The sequence below is a fragment of the Rhopalosiphum padi genome, chromosome 1, assembly GCF_020882245.1.
Source record: "Rhopalosiphum padi isolate XX-2018 chromosome 1, ASM2088224v1, whole genome shotgun sequence".
Lineage (NCBI taxonomy): Eukaryota > Metazoa > Arthropoda > Insecta > Hemiptera > Aphididae > Rhopalosiphum > Rhopalosiphum padi.
In genome coordinates this window covers 83,273,674-83,301,222 of record NC_083597.1, presented here as the reverse complement: position 1 = coordinate 83,301,222, position 27,549 = coordinate 83,273,674, and the positions used below count along the sequence as shown (strand labels likewise).

Genomic DNA, 27,549 nt, shown 5'->3' with positions numbered 1-27,549 from the left:
ATTCATAAGCGGGTGGTTAGGGTCTTACACTATTGAACCGAGAATCAAGATATTTTCATATATAGTATTGTAGAGACACGTGGTGTTTAAAATAATTTTATGACGGCGATACAAAAGTGTTATTCATAGGAGATCGTTTTTTTTTTAAATTTATTAGAATTGCTACTGCGGGTGAACTCAAACGAGACTTTTTTTTCAGTTAAAATAATTGCAGATTATAATTATAATAATAATAATAATGTGTAACGTCGTACTTAGAAGTTTCGCGTTATTAACGTCTTTCACTCTGTCCTATAATAGTGCTGCGACGATGAATACGATTGCTATGTAGGATTATAACAAAAGATTTTATGGATAAATTTCTCGGACCGTTTGTCGCGTCGGCGGAATGTGACAATTTGAACAGTTTTTCTTTAATTACAACGGCCGAAAAGCTGAGCTGGCAAGAGACGTTCACGGTCGTTAAGTTGCCGCCGCCGTCTCATCAAAAGCTTAATTGTTGCTTCGTCGTTTTAACTTTTTGGGGTTTTACGATGTCGGCGGCGGATGTTTTTTCTTTTAAAGGGGTTTTTGTGTGTCCCGTCAAATCGAGGGGTCGGTTTAATTGTATAAGGCAGCGTTTTTAATTCCAGACGCTAAGACGATATTATACCGAATCATAAAAATTAACCGAGCACCACCTCCTTGCTCCCTCCACCTACGGTTATTATACACTCTTCTCGCGGATTCGATTATAATCTTATATTTATATTTTTTTTTTGTTCTTTTAATTTTGTTATTATATTATTTTCTGTTTCTTTTTCCCTTTTCCGTTTTTCCCCTCTTTTGTCACTGATACGCACTAAGCCAATTGTTTGCCGCGGAAGATTAAAACAATAATTCGGTAACGACCATCGTGAAATCTGCATGCGAATCGTCGCTCTAAATCCCACGAGTCTTTGTTGTTTCGCTCACTAAAACAGAAGTGACGATAATCGTATATTCTTTAAAACGACTAGATCAACTTTTTTGTCCATTGGTGGATACTTCGTGTTGTATACTGACCGACATCGTCGTGTAAAAAATGGCAAACATATTATATGTATCAATGTACAGCTATCGTTAACGTTAATAGTTTTTTGTGTATACATTAAAACATATAAATTTTAAAACGACATTAGGAATGTTTTTAAAACTGCAGCACGCCGGGGTTGACATTATTTATGGCCACAATTTTTTTTACCTACATTTTTAATGTCAGGTAATTTTAATGTGAATTAGGTAATTTACCGAGTGTTCTAGAGACACGTATGGTTATTACGACGGGGGATAATAGGAACGAAATTCAATATGTGTAATATATTCTAGTAGTGTTTGGTACGTCAGTTTAATTATTAAAGAAAAATTGTAATAGTTTAATAAAATTAACATAATCACTAAAAAGTAGGTTTGTTTTATTTTATTTTATTAATATTATAATATATAATTTTATTATTTATTATCATAATATTTTGTCCATAAAAAAAAAACTTTTTGTCGTATAAGTGGTTTAACTATTTTTATAGATATTTAAACACGATTTGTTTGTTCTCGTGGTGGCGAATTAAATAAACGATTTATGTAATACATATTTATATATAAATTATATATACACAGAGGCTAGTGTAATCCGATCCCAGTGCTTGCGAGCCGCCTTCGGCGTCTCGGAGATGGCTGAGTAAAAATTGTTTCACCGGAAATTCGGTCACCAAAAAATAGGATAAACGATTTGGGCGATTTCCATGTTTGAGAGTCTAGCAGTGACACCTTATCTGGTGTAAAAGCTTATCCCATCGATTTCCCAGTGCTTTTTTCTATGTAAAAAATAAATACGAAAAATGGTAATTGAGTGTCTAGTTATCAGCCATTATCGGGTGTAAATCGATATCTTGCTGCGCAATCCGCCTACATTTTTAATGTCGAATAGGTTACATGTGAATTAGGCGATTTACTGAGTGTTCTAGAGACGCGTGTTGTTATTACGATGGGGTATAATGGAAACGTAATATAATATGTATATAATCGTTTGTTTTTATCACACTGTGGATGAAAAATAGTAAAGTCAATTCTCGGTGGGATATAAGTGCTCATGTAAAAAATATTGCAATCCGATAATAGTAGTAATAATAATAACGCTCTAATACACACGGCGTCCACCAGCACACCTGAAAGTGCGTAGTGCAGCAACGAACATAATTTTATTACAAGAAATATAAATAAATAATAATTATTATTTATTAATGATAATACAGTACCGCCTGCGGGGCTCGCGTAAAAGTGAAAACCAATTTGTTGCCATACCCATATAGTGGTTTCGTTCGCACACGTCGGATTTGTTATTCTTGGTTGTCGTTCTTTTTTTCGCCGTACTGTAATTATAATCGGACGATAGGATTTTCAAGGACTCTAAAAAACGACATTGCGGCCGTTTCTACGAATAATAATAATAATAAACAGTAGGTAATTGTAGGTCTTGTAGTGTGGGACACTGCGTTAACGGGTTATGTTACAAAATATCAATTTAATAACAACGTGTAAAATAGTATACATCGCTGCGTTACCAGACATGCACCGTCGAATTATTTATCAATGCCCGTTATACTACGTGCGTTTGACTGCAGTAGTCGAATAGAGAATATCAGCTGGTCGGCTTTTTCCGTGACGTAATTCCACAATGGTGTCCGTGTGGCAGTGATGCGTATGAGACATTTTTGAGAGGTGTATGAATTGAAATATAAAAATAACTTTGGTAAACAGTAGGAAAAGTTTGACCCACGTGTTCTTATTTAAAATCCAATATTTTTATGTATTTTGATTTTTTTTTTTAAATAATTATAATTTAAGGCATTATTTAGTTTTAATTTATTAAATTACACGGTATTTACAGAGATAATTACTCGTTGTTTAGTAATATTTTGAATAGTTATGGTTTTTTATGTAATAATGAATAATTAATACATATTTATATTGTCCATTTTTATTATATTTCCTGTGATGATCCTAGTATTTATTGTTTATTAACTGAATTTCTATTGAAGATTTTACTAGACTAACTTTTCTTATGAAAATTTGTACTCTCGAAAATCATCAGAATACTTGTTTATATTATAATATATAGATATATTCATTTAATAATTTATATAAATATAAAAACGTTGTATTTGTGTTGCTCTTAACAAACGATGGTTGTTGTTGCAGTGTAAATTTAAGATAAAACTCGTTCGTCTTTTGTAAGCAACACCGTTTTGCCGCCGAGCGCACGTGTACTCTATAGTATATTAGTTTATAGTATATTTTTCCCGATTTATTTTATTTCTCTCGACCACATATTTATAATTTTTATAATATCGACGACTTGTATCCAAAGCGTGTCCGCAACAAAGATGACGCTTTGTCGTTTCATGATCGAAAAAAATCCTATTTCCGTTCTAGCCCTCCGCCGCGGCTGCAGTCTTCGACACATCAGCAAACCTCGTCGAAGTTATTGCATGTGACGTTGCTCTTTTTTTATTATTTTGTTCTTTCGCTCTATATTCTACACAAATAATTCGTATTACTTATACGACGGTGTCGTGCTGCGCGCTTTCGTCGTTTGTTTATTTAAATCGCCGTACATAAACGTGAGTATCAACGAAAAAAAAATTCCGGCTGGGCCATCTGGCGATTTCGTAATGAAAGGACAGCTGCAAGTGCAAACAACATTGTCGATTGCGACACAAACATTATAATAATAAGTAATACGACTTATACAAGGCGGGCGGAGTGTATTAAAAATTTTTTTCTGGTCGCCGGAAGTGACTTTTTTTCCGCCCCGAATTATGTGTATATCAGGTGTTTGCCAGTTCGTTAAAATAAGTTTTAATAATCTACGCCAATTTATACGGGTTTTTTTCCTTCTCCATTCACCCCGATTTCGTTTCATCCCCATGCGATCATCGTGCAAAAAGGATAATCTTATTCTCCTCACCCACTTCCGTACTCCGTGGACTATATACATATATAACGTATAAAATAACTACTAAATCCGATTTTTATCATCCGCCATCAGGTTTTTTTTTTGTTATATTGTGCCGAAACTCGTTAAAACCGAATTTTCCTGTGCAGTCGGTCGAATTTTTTTTTATCCTTAATCCGACACTCGTATTCTAATTTTCGGTTATGCGTCGTGTATAATCGAGAGATTTGTGTTCGTATTTATCTTTTATCATACGGAATAGTGTTCATCGTTCAGGAACGTATTATACGATATATAACGTATATTCGATACGACTACCGATATATACATTTTATACACCTTTATAATAAATAATAATGATTTACTAGCCGAAAAATAAAAAGTAAAAATACGCTGGCCATTTGATGGAAATATTTTGATGAAATATATACGTCAGTTGTTGAGGAACATTTTTTATTTTTTGGCACCATAAATATGTAATTATTACAAAAATATTAAAATATACATATTCATAAGTCATAAATACATAAATATTTACATTTATGAAAAACTATATTGTATTATCTCGTATCGTTTATTTTCTGGTAATTTAAATGTTCTTGTCCGACATGCTGTCTAAACGTCAGTTTAAATTGTAAACATTCATTATTTTCAAATGACGTAATTAATTTTAAAATTAGGACTTAGGAGCGATGATAAAATTTGATAAATTAACTCGTCGCTTGTTCCGGGTGGAGTTGTTTTTGGGAGTTATCCGACTCGCAAAATGTTTCCTGTGTCCAATAGATATAATTTTATTATTTGCGACGTAAGTCAAATATTCGCGAGTCATCAGGATATATTAATAAAAAAAACAAGCTTGTCGTCGCAATCTAATCGTTGCGTCTTGCGGTTGAAAGAAACGCTTACAAAAGAAGACCTATTTATGGCAGATAAATATAATATTTTAATAAGAAAAAAACGTCGCAGTTGTCGTAAATTGTCTCTGGAACTGTAAATCTGTGTCAATGGTGTATATATATAATGCCATAAAAAAATATATTTTTTTGTGTCAACGTTTGAAAACGGGGTAATTTTTATTTTGAAAATTGACGTGCGATCGTTTACAGGAAAATACAATTAGAAAAACACCTTGATTTTTGCTTCATATTATGTGTTATCGATCGTATGGTAATGCTATGTTCAAAATTAAACTCATCTTAAAATTCTATTTTTATTATTTCACAACACATTTATTTTCAAACAATTACATTTTTATGTTATTTATAATTACAGATTATATCGATAACATTGTATGATGTAATTTTAAAACGTAACACTACAGGCCTAATAAAAAAGGTATGAATGCCGCCAGTTAGTCGTCCACCCCCGTAACATATACTATACGAAGGTTTTGGCCAGCACGATTCGGTCGACTGAGGTCAGCACTGGTAATCGAAGTGTAGGTAATATCATCGTCTATATTGTCTCATATTATATAGAGTAAATAATGGGATGCGCGTTTTGAGGAATTCACACTGTCCTTGGCGCGATAATAGCAAAGGGCAAAACCACGGCTCCTATTGGCATAAATAAATTAAGAACAAAAAAAAAATTGTCTGAGTGGTGCACTGTACCACCCGGCCTCGGAGAAAGTGAAGTGCGTTCCTTTTCTCTGCATGCGCTGTCTATATATATGTATTTATTTTCCTCGGAGCTATTATTACTCCACTAGCTACTACTACCACTGTTACGACTTGCAGCGAAATGCAACTCGTGCCAATTCCGTCACCTTATATTGTGCGCGTGTACGGCTGAGGACGAATTCTTTTTCCGATCCCCTTTGCGTGTCACGAATTCCATGACGCGCCCGCCCGACGAGGAGGTAAAGCCCGCCACACCGTGTGACGACGATCGACAGAATTCGTGTACGTCGTAATTTATTGGGAACAACCGACGCATCCTCTACTTTGACGTTCGTCGTTTGCGCGCGGACAGTCGTCGTCGAACTTTTTTTTTCTCCTTCATTCGGCCGCTCACCGATGTAGGACAAGGATATCACGTATACACGCACAATTTGTTTTGTCAGCATGTGTCGGACATATATTTAGGAAATCAATCTACATTCGAACGCGTCCTATTATTACTATTATTATTTTCGTTCTTTAGACTTTGTTTTTAATAATTGTAACGCGTTAAATTTTATTATCATGTCAGCCCCCCCCCCCCCCCGATTTCAAAGAGATATTAATACCGACTTGTTATTAGATTATGATTGAACAGTAGACTGCTTGCGATTTTCATGTGAGTTGTGAAACTCGTGAGGCGGAGAAGATTTTATAGTATTACAACATATATAATAAGATAAATACGTGTTTTTCTACACCGGTAGATCTCGTAAATCCTCTATAAAATATCGTAATCGAAATATTATAATATATAAAAGAGAGAAAAAACAGTTATCCTCCCTCGTAATCGTTTATAGTCTATATGTGTAAAACGGGCGAGTATGAAGAGGCGTTATCGTCGTTTATTTACGATTACGGCACCGAAGCCGGCCTCCGTAAGATAATAATATGAATCGTCGATAGAAAAAAAAACATATGAGTTACCGACGAGGCGACTGCCTGTAGCGTGTGCGTGCGTGTTTTTACACCTGTCCGCCTTTATACAATATCTATTATTATTATTATTATTATGTTTATAGAGACCGAGTTTTCTCCCCTTATCTACGAGGAAGACGATTTTACGATGAGTGTCGTCATCGTCGTTGGGCCGAGTGAAAATTGCCGATAAAAGCGCGTGTCCTTTATTCGCGGTCGCGCATGGAGTGTACACTCGCAGCGTTTTGCTTTCATTCACGTTTTCATTACATCGTCGAATAATGGTGTTTCGTAATAAAAATAAATAATATAATAATGTCGTCGTTGTTATAATAATAATAATAATAATAATAATAATAATAATAGAAGTTGTCAGCCGCGAAAGAAGTCGAGGGGTCCCCCCCTGTATTATACACACATAAACATACCTCTCTCTCTTTATATATATATAATATAATAATAACTAGTGCCCGCGATTAACGTCAAAAAAATAAAAGGAAGAAGAATAAAAAACGAACTCTGCCGAGAGATAAGGCGAGACGACGGTGGCGCGGACGAAATGGGTTTCGCGACGGAAATCGTCTAATATATGTGTGTGTGCGCGTGTGACCCTCTGCGGCGTTGATGGAATTACCTCACAATTAAATTATGCTCCTGCCAGATGCTTTTCGCGAAAAAAAAAATAATAATAACGCAATGCATGTAAATAACGTCGATAACGCGCTATTATTCCCCGGCGTCTGTTGATGGCCGTTGAGATAAAAACATTTTTTTTTGCGGTGAGAGGGTACCCCGTGGTATATCGGCCAAATCGTTATGAAACTTCATAAACTTGTCCTTTCTACCACCCCTTCACTGAAGCCTGCGCGTCATTGACGATTTTCGCAGGTGCCGTGCTGTATAGGCAAACTAACTGACTCTTGAACGTCCCCTCTCCGTTTACTATATTATCTTTATATATTTTTCAGCCTTTGGTGCTCTCTCCTGGGCATCGTTTTGGAAATAATCGTCATTTTGTACGGTAATTTAATAATAGAAAATAGTGTATAAACTGTGCACGGCTATAAGTATTCACTTAACGAATCGTTTGTAGTTTTCTCCCCGTTAATATACCGTTGTTTATCTTATATATAATATTATTATTACCATTAATATCGCGTCGTTTGTTTTGTAAAATCATATTTTTCTAACCCTGAAAACAACTGGCGCGCGTGTGTGCTTAAAATTCTCTCTAGTCAGCCGTAAATAAAATATGAAATTCTCACGATTGCGTTTCTTACTGCCCACCCGAATGACGCGTTTTGTCGTTAATAATATAACGATTTTCTGAAGTAGAATTATTTTTATTCAGTGCTTATTATAGTTCTCGAGCGAATCCACGATGTTTCATAGTACGACTCAACCGATTTTATTATACACTCGATGAAAAATAATAATATATTATGTCTCACTGTTCGGTATGTGTCCAATATCTACAATGTAATGTGGTATGTATGTTTTTTAAAATTTATTTCAATACCGATTTGATATCGGCAGTCGCGTTTTCTACGGACTTCCGTTTTCGAGACAACGAGAGACCGGATGCTGTTTCGATTTTATACCGAGTGTCTTTTGTTTGAGCGCTTTTCTTCTAACGTCTTTTCTTTTCATGTATGTATGACGGATTATATAAGCCCGCACATGTAACAGTACAGTACAATAGTCCTGTTGATTTTTTTCGTCTTCCAAAACCTTCAAAGACCCGTCGCGCCGCATTTATAGTATATGTACACACACGCACGTACATGAGTAGATAAGCTATTGAAATTCACCTGAAACGTCTGCGACACTCCGCGTTAGCGTAGAGCCGATGACGGATGGTCGGGCTTATGGGTGGGCGGGTAGAGGCACTAAGTCAGATAATAAAAAAAAAACATACTCGTTCGTCGTTGTAGTTGTCGTCATGTGTGTGTTATTATTATTATTTTTTGTTGTACACACTCTCTGCTCTAGTATACGTGTAACTGACAGAATATCAATCCCGGTTGGTTGTTTGATTTGTTCGCCGCGGGTGGTTTATTTTTATTGTATATATCTATTTATATATAAATATATGTGATATGGTATTTATTTTTTTGTCATGCCCGTGTTTGCCGCCTGATTGTCGACCGCGAACCATATATGCGAAAGGAGATTGTTTGGCGGGTGGGTGGTGGTGTCTCTTCGCCCGAAAACGGTAACAAACTAAAAAAAAAAAAAATATATACAAAAAAAATCCAACTGCGACTTCGATGACGACAATCAGCGGAGGAGAGAGTAGTGTAGCAGCATCAGCAGCCTGCACGGGACACGCGTTTAGGTTTGACAATAGGACTTCCGACCGATTTTTATTTTATTTTATTTTTTTTAGCCACTAACAAGCTTTTGCGGTTTTTGCCGTATGGGTTTTTCTTCCCTCCTACCAGGTCTCTCTTCACCCAAGGGTGATCGTTCTAACCCCGTCGTGGCACGACAATCGCGCTCGCGTGTCGCGTACAGCATTCTAACCGCAAGAAATAGAGAAATATAAATTCTGCTGCAACGTGGGCGTTAGGGGATGTAGTATCACGATGAAGCAGATTTTTTTTATAGTATTTTTCGAAGAAGTATATATTTATTATAATATGATATAATAATCTTGTTAAATTGTAACTCTCGAGATACAATATTTTTTCGATAAGTACATGGTTTAACAAATGTTATTAAATATATTTATTACGAACTGAAACATCGAAATACGTGAAAAAATATTATCTAACTATAACCTCCTAACTCTGTATGTCGTCCCAGACGCTATTGAAAACAGTTAACGCGCGACTGTATCTTATTGAACACGGTCGTTTCGGCTCGAAATTCAGATGATCCGCTTTCGGGGATAAGAAATTATATGGATACGTTTTAGGGGGGGGGGGGGCGAATAGTTTTTGCTATGTGGGTATTTCGCTTATATTTTGTGTCGACCGGAATAGTTTCGGATTACGCGTAAAATCACTTAACGTTGAGTTTTTTACGACCAGTAAATAAAATCGGGGGAAAGTTTCGTCGTCGGTTTTCGGGAATTTTTTTTAGTCCAATTCGAAATTCTGTCTGATTTATTGGTGTTTTTTATGTGTGATACTCGTTTCGGTTCTGTCTTAAAACGACGGTGTTTTTGTCACACTCGTATATGCGCGAACTTCACAAAATATTCTAAATATCCAATTGGTTAAACGGTGAATCAATGCGACGTGCTGGTTTAGTTTTTGTCGGTTCGACTTATGAAAAAACGGGGTCAGGGCGAATAGTGGACAACTGCCTACTTCTCTGCGCCGGGTCAGCCCCCATCCCTCCGTAGTATTACGGTCAGACGATATTTATTGTTTCAATACCGCGTTCAGATTTATATGCAAATGTTATCGTTTTTTTCTGTACATATGTATACAAATATTGTCGATATACAACGACACCAAAGCCAAATACATTTTCAGGCCTATTATACTATAATAATATAATATAATGCTCGTTTCATATTCGTGCTAGAGAGTGTGCTTGTGCTCCTCGGCGGCAGACTGGGCCCGCACGAGTGATTTAATATTTTTTCCCGTCCAACCCGCACCCTTCCGTGTACAGAGTTGCTCTCGATTATATACGTCCGTGTCTGTATATTTTACTAGATAATATGAGATATTCTGAGTCTCAGCACGGAAGAGGTGGAAGCGGTAGCGGTGTATATCGAATAAAAACCGGCCGGGTGAAACAAATTTGATGCTTTTTCTTCGTATATATATATCATAATATACACATATATAAAAAATGTATGTATATATATTTACTGGGGGAAAAAATATTACGTACGTAATAACTCCTTTGCGCGGCGTGCGAGAATACGACGTGTATGCAACAAGGCTTTACCAGATTTTGGGCCCTGCCAATATTCGTGCCGAATGAACCGCTAAATCCGAGCGCGCGCGCGCCTCGTCTCTGGTTATATATTATTACTTTCCGTCTCGCCGAAATATTTATACGGAATATGAGTGTATACTGCATATATATATATATTGATATTACGCGCAAGATTACTACGCGGTTGTGGCGGCGGAGGAGTAGAAATAATATAAAGAGGCTCGGCTGGCCGACTGCGGCGAAACATTGTTCAAACTAACGATCCGTGTCATCGTTTTTGACGGCGTTTCCGATTCGCTTTTTTGGTTCCACGCCACTTTTTATCGGTTATGGATGTTATTATTGTTACATATTCATATTTTACATACAGTTCGAAACTCCCGAAAGTCTGATAATAATCGGTTTGCGTTTCCGGGGTACTTATAATAGGTATTTCCATCGAATTTTATTTCAATATTATATTTATATATATATTATCGCACAATATACCTATTTTATTTATCGTTATTAAATTTGTATCAGAAAAAGGGTAGTTTCATTCAAAATTTCGTCGTCTTTTGAAAAGAGAACCGTTTTTTAATTTAGTTTTTTTTCACTCGAAAACAATTCGAGGGTTGTTATCTACTGCTGCAGGTATACGCGCCTTTCATTATTTACCGGTAAAGTGTTTTATAAGCAGATCACCCGCCTCCGTCGAGTGTTTTCGAAAAAGAGAAAGAGGAATTCTTCTATATGTGCAATGGGGTTGATAATTCGATTTAGAAATAATTTTGAGCGTACGCCTCATGTCGTAGTGCTTGGAGGTGGGGGCGTGTCTCTGCTTGCACGAAAGTATCTGCAAATGGAAAAGCTTCCCTACATTTCCACTTTGTAAATTTAAACGCAAATTCGACCAATTCTTTTGAAGTCGCGTTCGGCATTCGACAATCGCATTTTATTCCGGCCAGTAGTACCTGTACAGTACTGATTTAATTTATAATCCCTTTTATAGCTCTCTTTGTTTCCTGCAGCTCTGTGGGTTAGTAATAAAATTCTTACCATCCCTTTATTTCGTCATTGGCGTCTTCGTGTTTTCATACGCGCCGTATGATGCGAATTGTTTGACGCGACGACGGCGTTTCATGAAAAATTAAATAAATTTATAAAATTTCGCATTTTTGATCTTTTTTAAAATTTAATGATAATATTAGATAAATAAAAATATTGATCTTAAGTATACTACTTAATTGATAAAATCAAATCGCCGCCGTCGCAGTCATTATTATTATCACGTCAATTACGACAGACAAATTTCGTTATAGTGGCCGCGTTTCACGGAGGTCAGCCGTCGTCGTTCCCTCCCGCGCGCAATCAATTGCGCATGCTGCCCATTAATTACGTTTAATAACGTTTAATTGATTCGGCTACCGAAATTCACGAGACGAGAGAACGGGCACGCGGCCGATAATAAGGTTTTCGTCTTCTCCGTCCGCCGCCGGCACCGCTGATTGTCTTCAATTGAACGCTTTCCGTTTGAGAATAAAATAAAATATATTGTTTATTTTAATCCGACGACTACAACAACAATATGTGATCGTAGTGTTTTTTTCGGCCAAGTTTTTGCAAATACCGACATTGCTACGGTTTTTAATATTTAAGATTTATATATATATATTATACTCTCGAGTCTCGACAGTTATTTGTCGCTTTCAAGTCCAAAAACAGTCTGCAAGACCTATTTCCGGGATTAAGGCTTTCGTAGAAATTGAAAGCTTTGTGCCGAGAGAGAGAGAGTTACGAACACACCGCACACGTCATTGGCGTAGAGCCCGTAAAATACGCACTGGACAGGAGACATAAACTAAATATATATTCGGCTGGCGCTGCACAATGGCACATATTATTGCCATAAAGGGTCATTCTCTTAAGTGCCCTCCCCACACTGCCCCACATGTCACCCAACTACCCACTTTACACGGTGGGCAACCGCGCTCCGTGTACACGAGATTCGGTTTTTCGGGATTTTTATGCGTTTTTCGGGATTTTTATTTATACTCTTTTCTTCTACTCACCGGCCCTCTGCGTTCACATCGTGCTCTACTATATAAATTGTATACTCTTTTCAGTAGCATTCTCCTGCTTTGGGCGTGTGTGTCGGTACGCGATAAAACCGACCGGTCCGATAAAAACGCAGTTAAACTTTTTTTCCTTTCCAATATTTCCCCTCTTCCGCGTGTATTTACGATCGGTAATTTGTGACCGGTTTTTGCTTATTTTCCGGATTAGAAAACCGTTTTCTTATACGTGTATTAATGTCGGTTGTGGAGGAGCGTGTGTAAAAAGAAAAAGGGATTACCGGGTACCGAATAGGTTGATTTACTGTACGGTTTATAGAGAACTGCTCTGTAACGGCTCCTAACGGTTTTTATTAACGTTTATACAATATATAATATATTAAAGGTCGTCCAAAGTGCTCTGGATTTCGCCGCTGTACTGACTACTAGATAGTAGATATATACTACGTGTATAGTCCATAAATAATTTGAGATTTCCGCCGATTTAATGACATATACACTATACATACCTACACATTTATCGAGTACCACTATATACATGTTTTACTGCTATAACTTTGCAATTAAAGTTTCGGATTTAATTTGAAACTCGACGTGCTACAGCATGTAGGTGGACGTCAAAGAGGCGTGTAAAGTTTCGTTTCGAAAAATTTTACTCTAAAATTACGTGCGCGTGTAGTATAGTAAACTAAAGTGTGCGCGGTGGTATATTGATATATATTTGATGTTATAATAATGATTATTATCCGTGTACACCACTCGGACTGCTGTCTAAAATTTCAAACGTGTAATGGTTGAATATTCGCATATAAATATATAGAGGAACACATATACTTTTATGTGTATGCTTTTTAAAAATAAATTACACCGTGTGCGTACAGCAATTTTTTTTGTTCTCTGTTAAAAAAAAAGTTTAAAAAGCCGTTTTGCAATTTAAATGACCATTGTACAACAAATGACGGAAGCGACTGAAAGGTTGATTTAACATAGTTTAAATGTGTATTACAAGCGGCGTGAGGTCAAGAGACGGGTGGGGATACACACGGGTAAAAAAAAAATGAAACGAAACAGAGATCAAAATTCATAATACCCCAAAGGCCTGCCGTCGCCCGGCGAAGAGGGAGTTTCGGTCAGCGCATGAATAATTTCCATTTGCCCCGCTTCGTGACGTCGGGTAATAATTTGACGTCGCTTTTGTTGTATGTATGTATGCGCACGATGTTCGAATGAATAAATTTTCGTCAGTCAAATTAGTGGTTATATCATGAACACACACACACACACACACACACACACTATCTCTCTCTCGCACAGTCCGTTGAGGGATCGCCTCGCCTCATACCGCTGTCGGATTACTGTGGAAACCCGCGATCGTTCGGTTGGTAGCGTGCATTACTGTATTAGGTTTTAATATACGTAATGGGTAATGGGTATTCTGAGTATCGTTGTTTGTCGAAATCGAAGTTTTTTCGTATGTAGCTTTTGCCGTTGCCGTATCTCTTGTCTCTCGCTTGCATTCGCATCATCATCATCATAACCCATGCGTCGTTGACGTCGTCGTCGGCATGCACTCAAGTCGTCTCATCTCGCCTGCAAAATTTGAGCACAAACTCGTATTTATTAAAATGGTTTGGCAAACAACACTATGGCAAAGTTTAAAGTCAACACGCGAACGCTCGTGTGCTTAAACTTTCAATCTACAAATTGAATGTATATAAACACACCGTGTGTGCGTATACGCCATTTCGTCCTCGCCGCCGAACTTTAATATAATATATATATATATATATATATATATTTAATATATTATGTGCGGATGATACGTACTAAGTGGTGCGCGATATCCATATGTATATACATGATATACGAATTTAAATTGGAGATGAGTGTTATGTACCTATATACAAGTTTCGAGTGGTTTCGTTAGGCGGAGGGGAGAGGATGTGAAAGGGTTTAATTCCCTTTTAGTGTATAGCGTTTTAATTAACTTTCGCCATTCTTTTATTTTATCGAAAACAAACCAGCCAACGATCGTTCGCCGCTCACTCGTGTGTGGTCACGCGCACGACGGATCACCGGGCGACACCATCTTTCCCCTAACCTACCTACCGAAAAAAAAAAATCCGTTATTTTTTCGCCCGACAGACAATCGCTCCGAAGGTATTTTTTCGTGTGTTTTGTGCTATTTCCTCTCGATTTCGGTGTATTGTGTGTACCGCCACCGAAATGACAATACACGTTCGTTAAGGCGGCGGTGGCGGAGGAGTACGAGTTTGGGTATTAATCGCCGACGACGTCGTTTTGTATTCATTGCAATGCGCGCGCTTTTGGTATATTTGCGACCTGCAGGTTTTCAGGCTTTTATACGACTTACATATACGTCGCTTGCACTCGGTGCGTATATACCTATATAAATTATATGGCGTAGCGGTGCGAATTTTTTCTCTATCGTTTTCATTGCAGATTGTGACGCGGTGGTCCCGCATGTGTATTAAGGGGTGGGTTTATATACATATGGTGTTGTTAATCCAATATCCGAAAAATTGTGTATTCCCACCGGTGTTATATACGCAGGTAGGGCACAGCCGCTGCCGAGTTGATAATAATAGAACTGAGAGAATATTATACAAGATCAGAACGCGGGAGATGAAGAAGAATTCTTTGGAAATAATAGCTCGAATACTGGGGGGCTGGCGTTTGAAACTCTTGTTTATGGGTCTCCGGGTGCAAGAGACGACGACGCGAGGCGTTGTTTATTAGCGTCTTTTAAAGAGTTGCATTCGTTTTCACTTCGTCGTGTATACTCCTCGCTCGCAGTTATGAAATTGGACCGCCAGCACACACACGCGCTCACACCCCATATTTGCTTCTATCTCTCTCTCTATATATATATATATATACATATATATTACGATGGTTGTAAAATAAACAACTCCGGAGTTTAATATTGAGAACGACGACGTCGTCTCGGAGTAATATCGTTTTCTTCCTTATTTTCATGCGTTAAAAGCGTTTTTCTTTTCGTAGCCATTTTTACATACAGATGAGGCGACAAAATAAACGCCGAGCCCGCACCCGCGGTAATTGGCAACGATTACCAAGAGGCAAAACGCCACTTACGCCACTCGTGTTGTTATTTAAGTAAACGCTTTTTTCACGGTGTATCCATAAACCTGTATCTCGTTTAATACATCCATAACCGACTGTACTAAAAAATAACTTCTTCTTCGTTTTCTACGTTGTCTTGCTATATAAGATTAGTGTGTTCCCTGTTAATCTAATAAATAAAACCGTAGCAATCACAATATAACAATATATATATATATATATACACAATAAAAGAGTAAATATTACAGTTTCTAAAGTTTAATCTCTTTTATCGTATTCCGATAGACGTTGCAATGTAGGTATTATAGTCTCGTCATCTGCGTTTTCTATACATCTACACACACACACACACACACACACACACACATAGTGACGTTACGAAAGCTTTTTAATTCGAAAGTGTATATAAAAGTTTTGATATATATATTATATACTACCCGCCACCGCGCGGGGAAAACGTCTAAAAGCGATCCGTGTAAACCCGCCGTTTACACTTACATATATATATATATATATGTATACAGGTACGCCACGTGTGCGAATGTGCAATAATAGGTCTGCCATTGGCAATCTATTTTTCCATTTATAGTTTGTACGCACTGCTCTCTGGCGCCCTCTCCCTGGCCGGGTCCATTAACTGGCCTACTAATTGCTCACCGCACGTCGCTGTATTGTTGCGGGTCGGGTCCTGAACAAATATACTTTGGCGAAAAATCTCGTCCGGGGAGGGAATATATATAAAAAAAAAAGAATCGGCAGAGAGTAATGGACTGCTTTTATTCGATTCGGCAGGACGCTTCGTATAGCGGCGGTGGGCGTGTGGCGGGTCAGAGGTAAAAGTAATCGGTTTAATCAAAAAACTCTACGTTTACGCACGGTGGAAAGTTTTTCACAATGGTATGCTGAGACGACGCGTATTGTTGCTGCTGCCCGCCGCTCTTCCAAGGCAGACGTGCGCTCGCCATGTACGATAAAAGAAAACAAAAATAAAGTCGCGTCCGAACGAGTGCAATCCATCTTGATTGAAATCCAAACCAATTTTGATTAACGTATAGAAGGTATACCGGTAGATAAGATCGGTGTAATGACTTTTTTTTTGTTGACCGTGACCGCTGCTTTTGGTCGAACTCCTTTGCTCGCGACAAACGCGCACACAAAGTGTATTATAACAGTATATATATTTATAAATATATAATCATAGGAAAGCATTAACGTTTTTGATTTATACTTTTTTGCAGATCGAAGACGAGGGCAACCATGGAAATGACGAGACCAGATCGTTCATTTTGTCATCGTTAGCCGCTCAAAATCAATCACGAGTCAATTGCGTCCTGTGCTCGGATGTTATGTTGGTGTTTGACCGTTATCCGCTAGTGGACGGTACATTTTTCCTCAGCCCCAAGCAATACAACAAAAACGCTGTCGAGGTGAATATAATTAATATAATACAATTTCTAATGCTTTGCGTTTTCAAATTCTAAGAACGCCGATATATTATGTTGTCAATTTTGCGTTTCGCTAATACTTAAACAATCTGTTTGTGCTACGAACGGCCTTTGACTGTGACGTCAATTACGTATAGTATATATATTATATTTCATCGAAAATTTTCGGGAGGACTCTCTTATCCTTCAATGTATTTCTTACCCTCGTTGATGCAGCTGGTCTTATACTTGACGGAATCTTGAAAAATGTTCCAGCGGTGAAATATATCCGCGCTTATGTGTATCTATGTTTTTTCTTTGCTCTCTCTCCAAAGGACCGGTAGAAATAAGACTTATAAACATCTGTGTGTGTTAGCGTGCTCGTTTGACCGTAAAAAAGAACCTTTTTTGTGCGTGCTGCGTGAATGTTGACACACACATACACACATGCACATGTACGTGAGGCGCGACGAGCTAATATTTGTCAAAGCATATTTCACGCGCGTGCACAACGGTTTCGCTTCATGTGTTGTCCGATTCCGCCCTTAAGTCGTCAGCGGTCTTTTCACTACGGTAAATCCCTCGTTTATAGGTGGGAAGTGAAGTGGCCCAGACGTTTGACCCCATACTGTTACTATTTTCTTTCCCCGGACGATTGTAAACACAAACGCGGTCTTCGAAAAAAATGTTCCGAGTAAAAAGCACTGCCGTTTACGCGCGCCGGGATAATCTTCGTGTGTCTTGTTTTCGTTCGGTTCAGCGCAAACAAATCCCTAAAAGCCATAAAACAACATAATATATTATTATTATATTCTCGGTTACTCGCACATATATATTTTAAGCTCTTAGGACAATATGTGTTCGACGATGCATCGTATTATACATTACAATGGTGATCCGTCACTTATTTTCGAAGTTTCTACGATGCTGCTATTCTAATACAAAGTTATCTTTTGTTTAGATATATTTTTTATCACTGAAAATTCTGGTTGGATAAAGTAAATGTTTATCAGTTTGCTGTAGTATACACTCGAGCGTTCGAAAATATTATTTTTTTACCCTCCGTGGATTACGAGTAGTGATCTCGACTTTGTGCCCGGCAGTATAGAGAGTGGTGCGTGTGTTGAGCAAACAAGTTTTTACTCCGAGGGCTGTTTCTTTTTAAGCTGCTCGCTTTGCTAATTAATTACGCTCCGGTTGGCTTTTTAAACGCAAATAACGAGACATCATCATCATCGCCAACAACGACCTTTGCTTTCACCATCGGTGGTGGTGATGGTGGTCGGTGTATCCGTTTCATTTCGGCAAGGGGCGCCAATCATCTGCTAGGAAGACGAACGTGCGCGTTCCAATTAAAAAGTTCCTCTCTACGTACATAGTATCAAAAACCATCGTTGCATAAATATGTGCATATATAAGTATACGATTTTCGGCATTTTTCGGTACGTCTTTTTCGGTGTGTTTACCGAGAGACGTTAGCGAAGAGTGATAAAGAGAAACAGCAGAGAGTACAGTGAAGACGTCATTCTCCCTATATAATATACTACAATGTCAGCGGTGGCGGCGGAGAAACTTACTCGCTGGTTTTTGTGCGCGTGCGTGTGTCTGTGTGAGGTGTTCTGTGGCTGCCACACAAGTAAACACGAGGTAAAAAGGCAAACATCTACCAGGTTTATAATTAAAACCTACCCCCTCCCCCTGAAGTTTAGTTAGTGTTGTTTGCACACTCCGCTCCTCCGGTCGGATTTCGATTTCGAAATGAACATTCTTATTCTCCGCCTCGTGCCGCCGCCGCAACGTTGTCGTTTTATTTTTGTATCCATTTAGTCGACCACGCGTTGTTACAGCACGTTTTTGTCGATACCATTTGCCAATGCACGCGGTGAACACAAACAATTATTTTCGTATTTTGGACGCGTACACCTCGTTAATATCAATTATCGACGACAACCTGGAGAGGGAAGCGGAAGAGAGAGATGTATATAGATTGCCAGACAAAATGATTTCCAATGGAATTTTTTAATGGTGCTAGTTTGCTTGAAACGATAGTCCCATAATGATGTTAATACCAGATCGTCTTTCAGCTTTTTCCGTTTATATCCCCTTTGAGCTACTTTGTATGATATTCTAAAATATTATACTATAGTGATTATATTAAAATGATATTTTTTATTTTATTCCTAATTGATATCGATCAAAAACAATAAATAGACAAATCGCATAATGATGTGTGCTCGTTTACTATTTTTTTAGGCATATTCATTTTGATTGTCGTTTGTCTATTTATCTATAGATGTTAAATCGTATATATGTATCGGGATATATTTTTTTATATTAAATGTTGAACCACGTTGTGTTTTATATATATATATATATGTATAGTTAAAAGATAAACTGACTGCAGTACGCGTGGGCGCGGGCGCTCGCGCATGTGTGTTTGTGTGTTATATCCCTGGTCATCCCTTAATTACAGTGAAGACTGAACCTCGTTTTCCCCTTAAACATTGAAAATCGCTTTCGTTATTTGTCTAATGGACCTTCTCTCGCTGCGAACCCCTACACACACACTACCGCGGCGATGGGTTTTCGTTAAAGGGTCGGCGGTGGTGCAGTTTTTTTCTCCATTCTCCTCGAACATGTCGATTTCGGATTTCCCATTAAACGTCGCAATGTTTCCGCTTCATAGTGCGTGCCGCCGCGCGTTTCTTAGGAAAACAACCTTAGGAAATCATCCGGTTTTTGTCTCTCCACCACGTCACCGTTGTGCTTACCTTCTACTATCGGTACGTTTTTAATGATTTCGCCCGCGGCTGAGTACTGTTCGGCGTGCGTATTGCTTAACACACACGCTCAAAAGAAAAAGTAAACTCGGGAGACGGAGAAGAATCGTGTACAGAAATAATCGAGCGATCTCAGAAATCATTATTATAAAGAACTTACGTCGGCGGCGGTGGTGCGTGAAAAGGGCGTTTATTATTATATTGCCGGGGCTACGCCGCAGGGGTAGTTTTTTCGACAGACTGCCGCTGTTACGTAATGCTATACTTTTGTATGGGGTGGATCGGTGAATTTAAGACTTTTTAGCAAAATGTTTTTATACCACTCATAAATTTTGGTTTATTATTTTTGATTTTTGGTATTTTTTGCTCATCTCACGCCTGTACGTTTTTTTCATTTTGTGTCTGCAGGTGAAAAACGAGGGACGAGCTCTGTTCCTGAACGCAGTCTGCATGAAATGTCTGGATGGCAAAGACGCTGACCGGAAGCTGTGTTGCCGATTCTGTGCTACTCAGTGGGACGGGTCATCACTCATTATGGGCACTATGTACGCATACGACGTATTCGCAGCCATGCCGTGTTGCAACGAACGGCTCAAGGTGTGTACACGCTCTCTACTATGATCATTATATTATGTGGTAGAAAATATTTTATGCTTTTAAAATGATTATTTATATTATCATTTATTACGCGAATTCATTTATATTTTTAATCTGTTGTCAACCGCCCCATAACTCAGTAGTAAATAGGTATAATATTGTTTGACGACTATAATTCGGCGAAACGATCTCTTGCAGACAACTACCCTTCTTCGACAGGAGGGTTTATAATGGGTGAGTTGGCGGGCAGGGGTTAGTAAAAAGGGCTAAATTCTGGATTGGCTGCCGCGCCTAGTGAAAGTAATTATGCAGTATTAAGCAGACTTTCATAATTCCCTCTTCGTGTCGTTCAGCTAATTAATTTGCGTCACCAAAATGACGCTGTACAATCGCGTCTATGTACGAAGTACAACTGATTTTAATACGGCCTTTGAAGTTAAAAAATAATTTGCTTAAGTCTCTTTTTCACAGACGTGTGATTTCGTTAAGCGTGCACGTTAACCTAACACGATACTTTTACATTTTAACGGGCACGTTTCAATGGTAAATTAAAATCGTTTTCAAAAATCCAATTGCGCGTGCTTATCTACGTCACGACAAGTACATAGGTATGCAAAAAATAAAGTAGAAAAAATACTTCAAAGGCCTGCCCCGACATTGTGCGTATAATGACATCTAAGTATTGTTTCTAAATTTGTGTTTTTTTCCTTGTGTTTGCACAGTGTAACGGCTGTCAAAAAGCATTGATGTTGTCGCACCAACGCCTGAACTTTTATAGCGATTATAGCCGGAAAGTCACCTGTCCGCATTGCACTTCTGTCGACTATCACTTCGTAAAGCCGCTCGCGGTGTACTACACCCGGCAGTGGCCATAACATACGGCCACGGTCCCGACCTCAATGGTCGGGACCGGTGGCCGCCTACCGGCAGCCACCACCGTCGCCGCAACAGCGGTATCTTGCTCCTCTTCATCTGTCGCCGTCGCCCAGCCGGCTGTACTTCAACAGCTACAAAATCATCAGCACCTGCAACAGTTGCAACAACAGCAACAACACGCGCCGCCCGATTACACTTCGGTGGCCATCGAAAAACTGCTCCATTCCATATGGGACAACAAAGTCAACGACATCATGGCGGCCATTAACCACTTAGGTTTGGTCTGAACCATTTGAATTGCGATTGAGTGTATAGAAAACCGAAAGGGCTTTTTCATCTTTTCAAAAAAAAAAAAAAAAACAAAACAAAAAAAAACAAGGTGTTCTTTATTATTATTATTATTATTATTATTATTATTTGTTCGTAGTTGTTTAATTATTATTATTACTATTATTATTATTATTATTATTATTACGTTTGTGGTTTTTTTTAATTGAAAAAAAACATTGAAATAATCATTATTTATAAGATTTTAAATATTATTAGGTGTTAGTGATTTTCAAAGAAAAGACGTCGTAATGTAATTTTTTTCTTGTTAAAATATTTTGTACAGCGGTCCCCGTTAAAAAAAATTTAAAAAAAAAATTCAAAACGAAAAAAAATTAACCAAATAATTATTTATTGTACAATAATAATAATATTGTGTAATGGGATGATATTATTATATACCTATATGAGACTTCGAGCGGGACCCTCCTATCGACTGCTTTTCCTCGCCCGCCCGCCACGAAGAGAACATCATCAATTTTTTCGATTTTGGCGGCATTTTGTGTACGTATGTATTACATTTTTAGTTCTTTTTGTATAGTTGAAGATTTAAAAAAGTTAAAAGAGTTTAAAATTTTCAAATCGTTTCTTATAGTAAATTCTACACGACTTATACGGAACATGTATAGTTATTTTATATTGCGATCTCCTACATCGTTAGAGTAGTAGTGTTGTTAATATGTAGCTTATATATTGTAGAGGCGTACACGGCTTTTCGCTAACGGTCTACGGCGGCGGGCGGAAAAAGCGTCGTCTGCTGTGGTGGTGTGTGATATTAAAATTTGTTCTGGGTGTCGTCGACTTTCGGCGAGTTTATAATTATTATTTATATTATGTATGATTAATATTCTTAGAACAACAGTACAATATATTATATAATTAATTAATTAATTAATTAATGATAAAAACACGTAGAGTACAATTATTAAAAGTAATGGAATAATTATAATAATATTATTAACGATATGTGGATAATATAATAATAATATCACGTTTAAGTTATATCTGAAACCTATACGATAATTTTACCTATCTGTATGATATGTACGTAGAACGCCGCGCACGCGGCCGTATCGCCCCTAACGATATATTATTATCATCATCATCGTTTTGTGTGTGCGACTTACTGTGGCGTGCGTATTTATTGTATGAAGCGTGTGTGTGACGTGTGTGGTTAGACACACGCGACATTATATTTATTATTATTATTATTATTATTATTATGTATTCTTGCTCTGATGCTCAATTACGCGCTACCTCTTGTTTTGTTTACCAATCGTACTATATGTTAATTAACAAAGCAACAAAAAAAAAGGAACAGTTTTTAACGTGTGTGTTAATAATTATATATACCAAAACAAAAATTTTCGAGATTTAAAAATAATATATAGTATACGGGTATTTTCCTTTTGATTTTAATTCCATCATCATCATTATCATCATTTTTGTTATTATTATTATTTTATTTTTTTTTGTCGATTTCGATCAACTCGGGGGGACACGTCATGTTTTAATACAAAAAAAAAAACTACAAATACAATTCGTTGTTTTAAAATACCTCAGCTACCTCAGCTACCTCGGGTTTCATTTATCCCATGAAAATGAATACTCTTTAGTTAATTTTTTTTTAACTCATTTTAGCCCAAGTTGAGTTGTTTTGATTTCTATATACTTCTTTCCTTTATTTATATTATTTGATATTGTTAATGTATACATATATTGTGAATCGTGATTTTTTTATGCTTTATGTTTTGTTATTATGCACTAATAGTACAACATTAAACAAATTATGTTTTTAATTAATGATTATTTATATAGTCTAAATGAGTAGGTTTATAAATTAAAGAAAAAAGTAAGGGAGAAAAACAAAAAAAAAAACGGAACGGATCGTACAAATGGAAATACTTCATTAATTGATATTATTAGCAATATTATATTATCTATATATAATATTACGTGGATTTTTTGTATTATCGGCGTAAAATTTTGACTATTTTTAACAAATTAAATCGTATTTCTAGGAGAGTTTTTTTTGTTTGTTCGACGCGTTTGGATTGTCGCCGTTATATTATTCTATATATATTTTTTCTTTTCGACATATTCTGTCTGTACCTGTTCATTAGAAAAAAAAATTAAACAAAAACATTATTTTGTTTAACTCGTTACAGCGCATTTGTTAGTGTATAGATAGTGTTACATGAGTGAGAAAAGAAGATAGATGGAGAGAGTATAAAAAACTCACTTTTTGATAATATCATTTTTTTCACCCGTGTATTACGATATATAGTATATTATATTATGTAATCGCTATAATATTAGATTTTAACCCCTCCATTCCCCCGTGTACAGTTATTATATTGTATATTTTTATTATTATCATCATCATCATCATCATCATTTTTTTATTATTATTAATTATTATTATCATGATGTATGTGTAAAAGAGATTCTTATAATTTTTTTCATCATTTGAGAATTTTTTTTCAAAATAGTATTTTGTAGAGTTTTTTGGAGTGGTTTGCGTTTTGTGTAATATTTCTAAGGGATTTAATAAGAGAACAACAGATACCTTCTATAAAATAAGTAGTTTTATTTTCAATATTGATAATTTGCATAAATTTTATTATTAGAAATTAATTTTTTTTTTTTGAACGAGAGAAAAGAACTCGACATTTTTAGTTTTGCATTCTAGTCAGAGTCGGAAGTATATAAAAAAATATTAAATATATAATACACATAGTATACATATTTAAAACAAATAATTCGAACTACCTATTTTATAGTTTTTATTACACATTTTGTTTTTATTTTTAGCACTTTTTTTGTTAGCATTTTTGATTTTAGTTAATTTTTTTTCCTCGTGAGTGTATTTATATAGCAATAGTTAGAACTTTTTGGTGACGGTGTCACGGTTATTATTTTTATTTATCTTACAATTTTATTTTAACTCGCTCTTTATAAGTAAGTTAGTATGTTAGGTCCGAAGCTATAATAAGAAACGATAATTTGTAGTGAAGTCTTGATTGCCGCGTTCGGTTATTATTGAGGAGGGCGTGAACACTTCATGTACGCGACAGCGGAACTATTTCAACACAAAAATATTATCCAAAAATGTGTTCAAAAATATAAAATGTACTTACGTTTTACGATCACTGCTCAATTATGAAAATGATTAAATAATGAATCTTTTCAATATTTATCTGACGCGTAGAGGTGGGTTATTATGATAATTAATTACCGACCCGGGCGGTTAGGTTAGGTAAACGACCGAGTAGCGTTGACGGATTTAATCTAGTCGTGTGACCCACGTAAGTGTACCTACTACACGTGTAATCGGTTACCACATACTTATTTGCAGCCCCAAATTCACAATAGTGACTTTCACGATCACCTCCTCATTAATTACTATACTTATTAGTTATTATATTAGGTACTGCGATTTTACAACGTTTCATTCGTATTGTACTTTTCCGGCGTGTGTATACTTCAAAAAATTATCAAAAGACCGCGAGCACTCGTTCTGTCAGTCACCTATCAAAGGCCACGGACTCCTTGTAATAATTAGAGTTTTTTTTGTTTTTTTTTTCTGTTTTTAATGTCTAACAATCTGACTTCTCTTCGTTTAGCGAATTTTTTTTACATAGTTTTCGCTTCAAATTCGTTAACGTGCATCGTGTATTATATCTTATTGATTATATATATATATATATATATATATATGTCTTTAAACAAAAAGTAGTAAATATGATTTTAGATTTTTTTTTTATATATATATATATAAATGTGTATAGACATTAGGGTGTTTAGATTATAGTGAGTGAATTATGTAACATAACGATTATATAATATAAATATTACTTTAACATAATAATTTTAATATAATATTGTGTACGGTATTTAAAGATAATATATATATATATATATTACATATATATATTTGATTATTAAATTTAAATATAAAAATAAAAAATTTTTAACTAATAAAATAGGTACGATATAATTATATATAATATTATTTATGTGTATTGAAAAATCGTCGGTTCAAAGTACAAAAACTTAAAATAAAAAAAAAAAATAACAATAATCACCTGTCCACTATGTGTTTAGACGCCTATATTTATATTATATTATTATATATTATGAAAAAAAAAAATGTTGAATTTTATTCAGAAGTGTAAAACTGTTGGTGTAGAACGGAGATTAGTGTTATACAAATTAATAAACTATATGAGGCCTAATTATGAAGGGGCGTTTTTTTTATAGACGGTCAGGACTCAGATTCTTCCCTTTCGATTTTTTTTTCAAATTATTATTATTATATGCATTATACGAATACATATATTTATGTTTATATAAAAACGGTAAAGTTTCAACAAGAAGTCTACAAAGTCTGGCAGAAACATCCTATGTTTATTATTTGTTTTCAATTTTTTTTTTTTTATTATTATTATTTAAATTAATATTATTTTAGATAATTTGTTACGCATTCGTTTTTATATTACCAATTCACTGTAGAGATTTTCTCGAGGAGTATTTTTTATTATTATTATTATTATTATATATTTTTTTTTGCTTTCATATAATAAACATGAGATACATAAATTATATTTATGTATTATATTATAAAAAACATAATTCGTTGTTTTTCGCGTCTGTGTACATATGACACGACGCCGAAAACCGCGCAACGTCGTTTCCGGTGTTTGGGTTTTCACTGCAGTGCTCTCTGTGAATACCTTGAAAAAGAATGTTCCTAAATTGTTTTACTTTCCTGATGAGAATAATAATGATAATAATTATTTATTTATTTTTATTTTTTTTTCGTGATCCCCGATAACATAATATTATTATGATCATTATGAACTGTTTAAATCGCTCGCGATGTGTAACCGAAAATGTTTGTATTATACATAAGACGAAGACGATGACTGCGACGTTGTTGTGTGTGTCGTTCAAGTATCGTTTTTCGACGCGTGTGTGCACTGCACTTACAATGTAATATGTATAATGCCCCCACCCCTCTGGAAATTTTTGTTTTTCTTCCCGCGAATGTTTTAATGTTTTACATAATATATAATATGCAGTATGGTATTGTGTTTGTGATGTTTCATTTTTTTTTTTTTAATCATTATCATTATTATTATAATATATTTTTTTTTAGTCGACTTAGAGCGTGGATGATTATATAATTTACGTGGGGACTGGAGATCGCACTACGTTACGTAATAATAATTGTAATCATTAATATTATATATCACAATAATAATAATTAATATTATAATATATGCTATCATTATATGTCGAACGATTACAATGTTAGAATAAAACAGTTTATTATTCACGACCGGCGTATTTGTTTATTTGTGGTTGTCGTTATTCTTTTTTTTTTAACTCCTCCACATCCTAGTGCTTTCCTAGTGTTGTGCGATCCATTAATAATAAGTTATTGTTCATTTTAAATCGATATATTCTATATTTAGATGTTTTTGCATTCCGCGACAAGTGGTCGAAGGATGTGCTGCAAATTTTGGTGAGTATTTTATTTCATTACAGAGGACTTTTTTTGTTTTTACTAACATCTTCACCTAGACTACTCACGTGGAGATATTCAAAACACGAGCGCCCGATTAACGAGCGAAAATAATTGAATATTAAATATACAAAATATTAAATATTTGCAACATCGGTGACTAGATTATAGACTATTCGTTGGCCTTATTGTGTCTTGCAGGTCGTAGAAGATTACTAAGTACCACAAATGATAAAATAACACGCTGAAAGTAATTTGCTTCACATAATAAATATACACTTTTTCTTTAAAAGATTAAATAATTAAAAAACATTACCGACTACACGAAAATAAAAATATTTTGTTTATTCAATTTATAACAACACCCGACATAATGGATGTATTAACGTAATTATAAA

The 27,549-nt window shown here is 35.9% G+C and overlaps 1 protein-coding gene across 2 annotated transcripts in view; it reads left to right on the top strand.

Annotated features, from left to right (window-relative positions):
- LOC132918733 (headcase protein) overlaps window positions 1–26,962 on the top strand; it is a 59,988-nt gene extending 33,026 nt beyond the window's left edge. For both annotated transcript variants that reach the window (XM_060980169.1, XM_060980171.1), the window contains exons 3-5: window positions 16,856–17,044; window positions 20,230–20,418; window positions 21,141–26,962. In XM_060980169.1, the coding sequence (XP_060836152.1) occupies window positions 16,856–17,044; window positions 20,230–20,418; window positions 21,141–21,293 (531 nt within the window). In that variant the 3' untranslated portion in view covers window positions 21,294–26,962. The remainder of the gene's footprint in view (window positions 1–16,855; window positions 17,045–20,229; window positions 20,419–21,140) is intronic.
- Window positions 26,963–27,549: the final 587 nt, after the last annotated feature.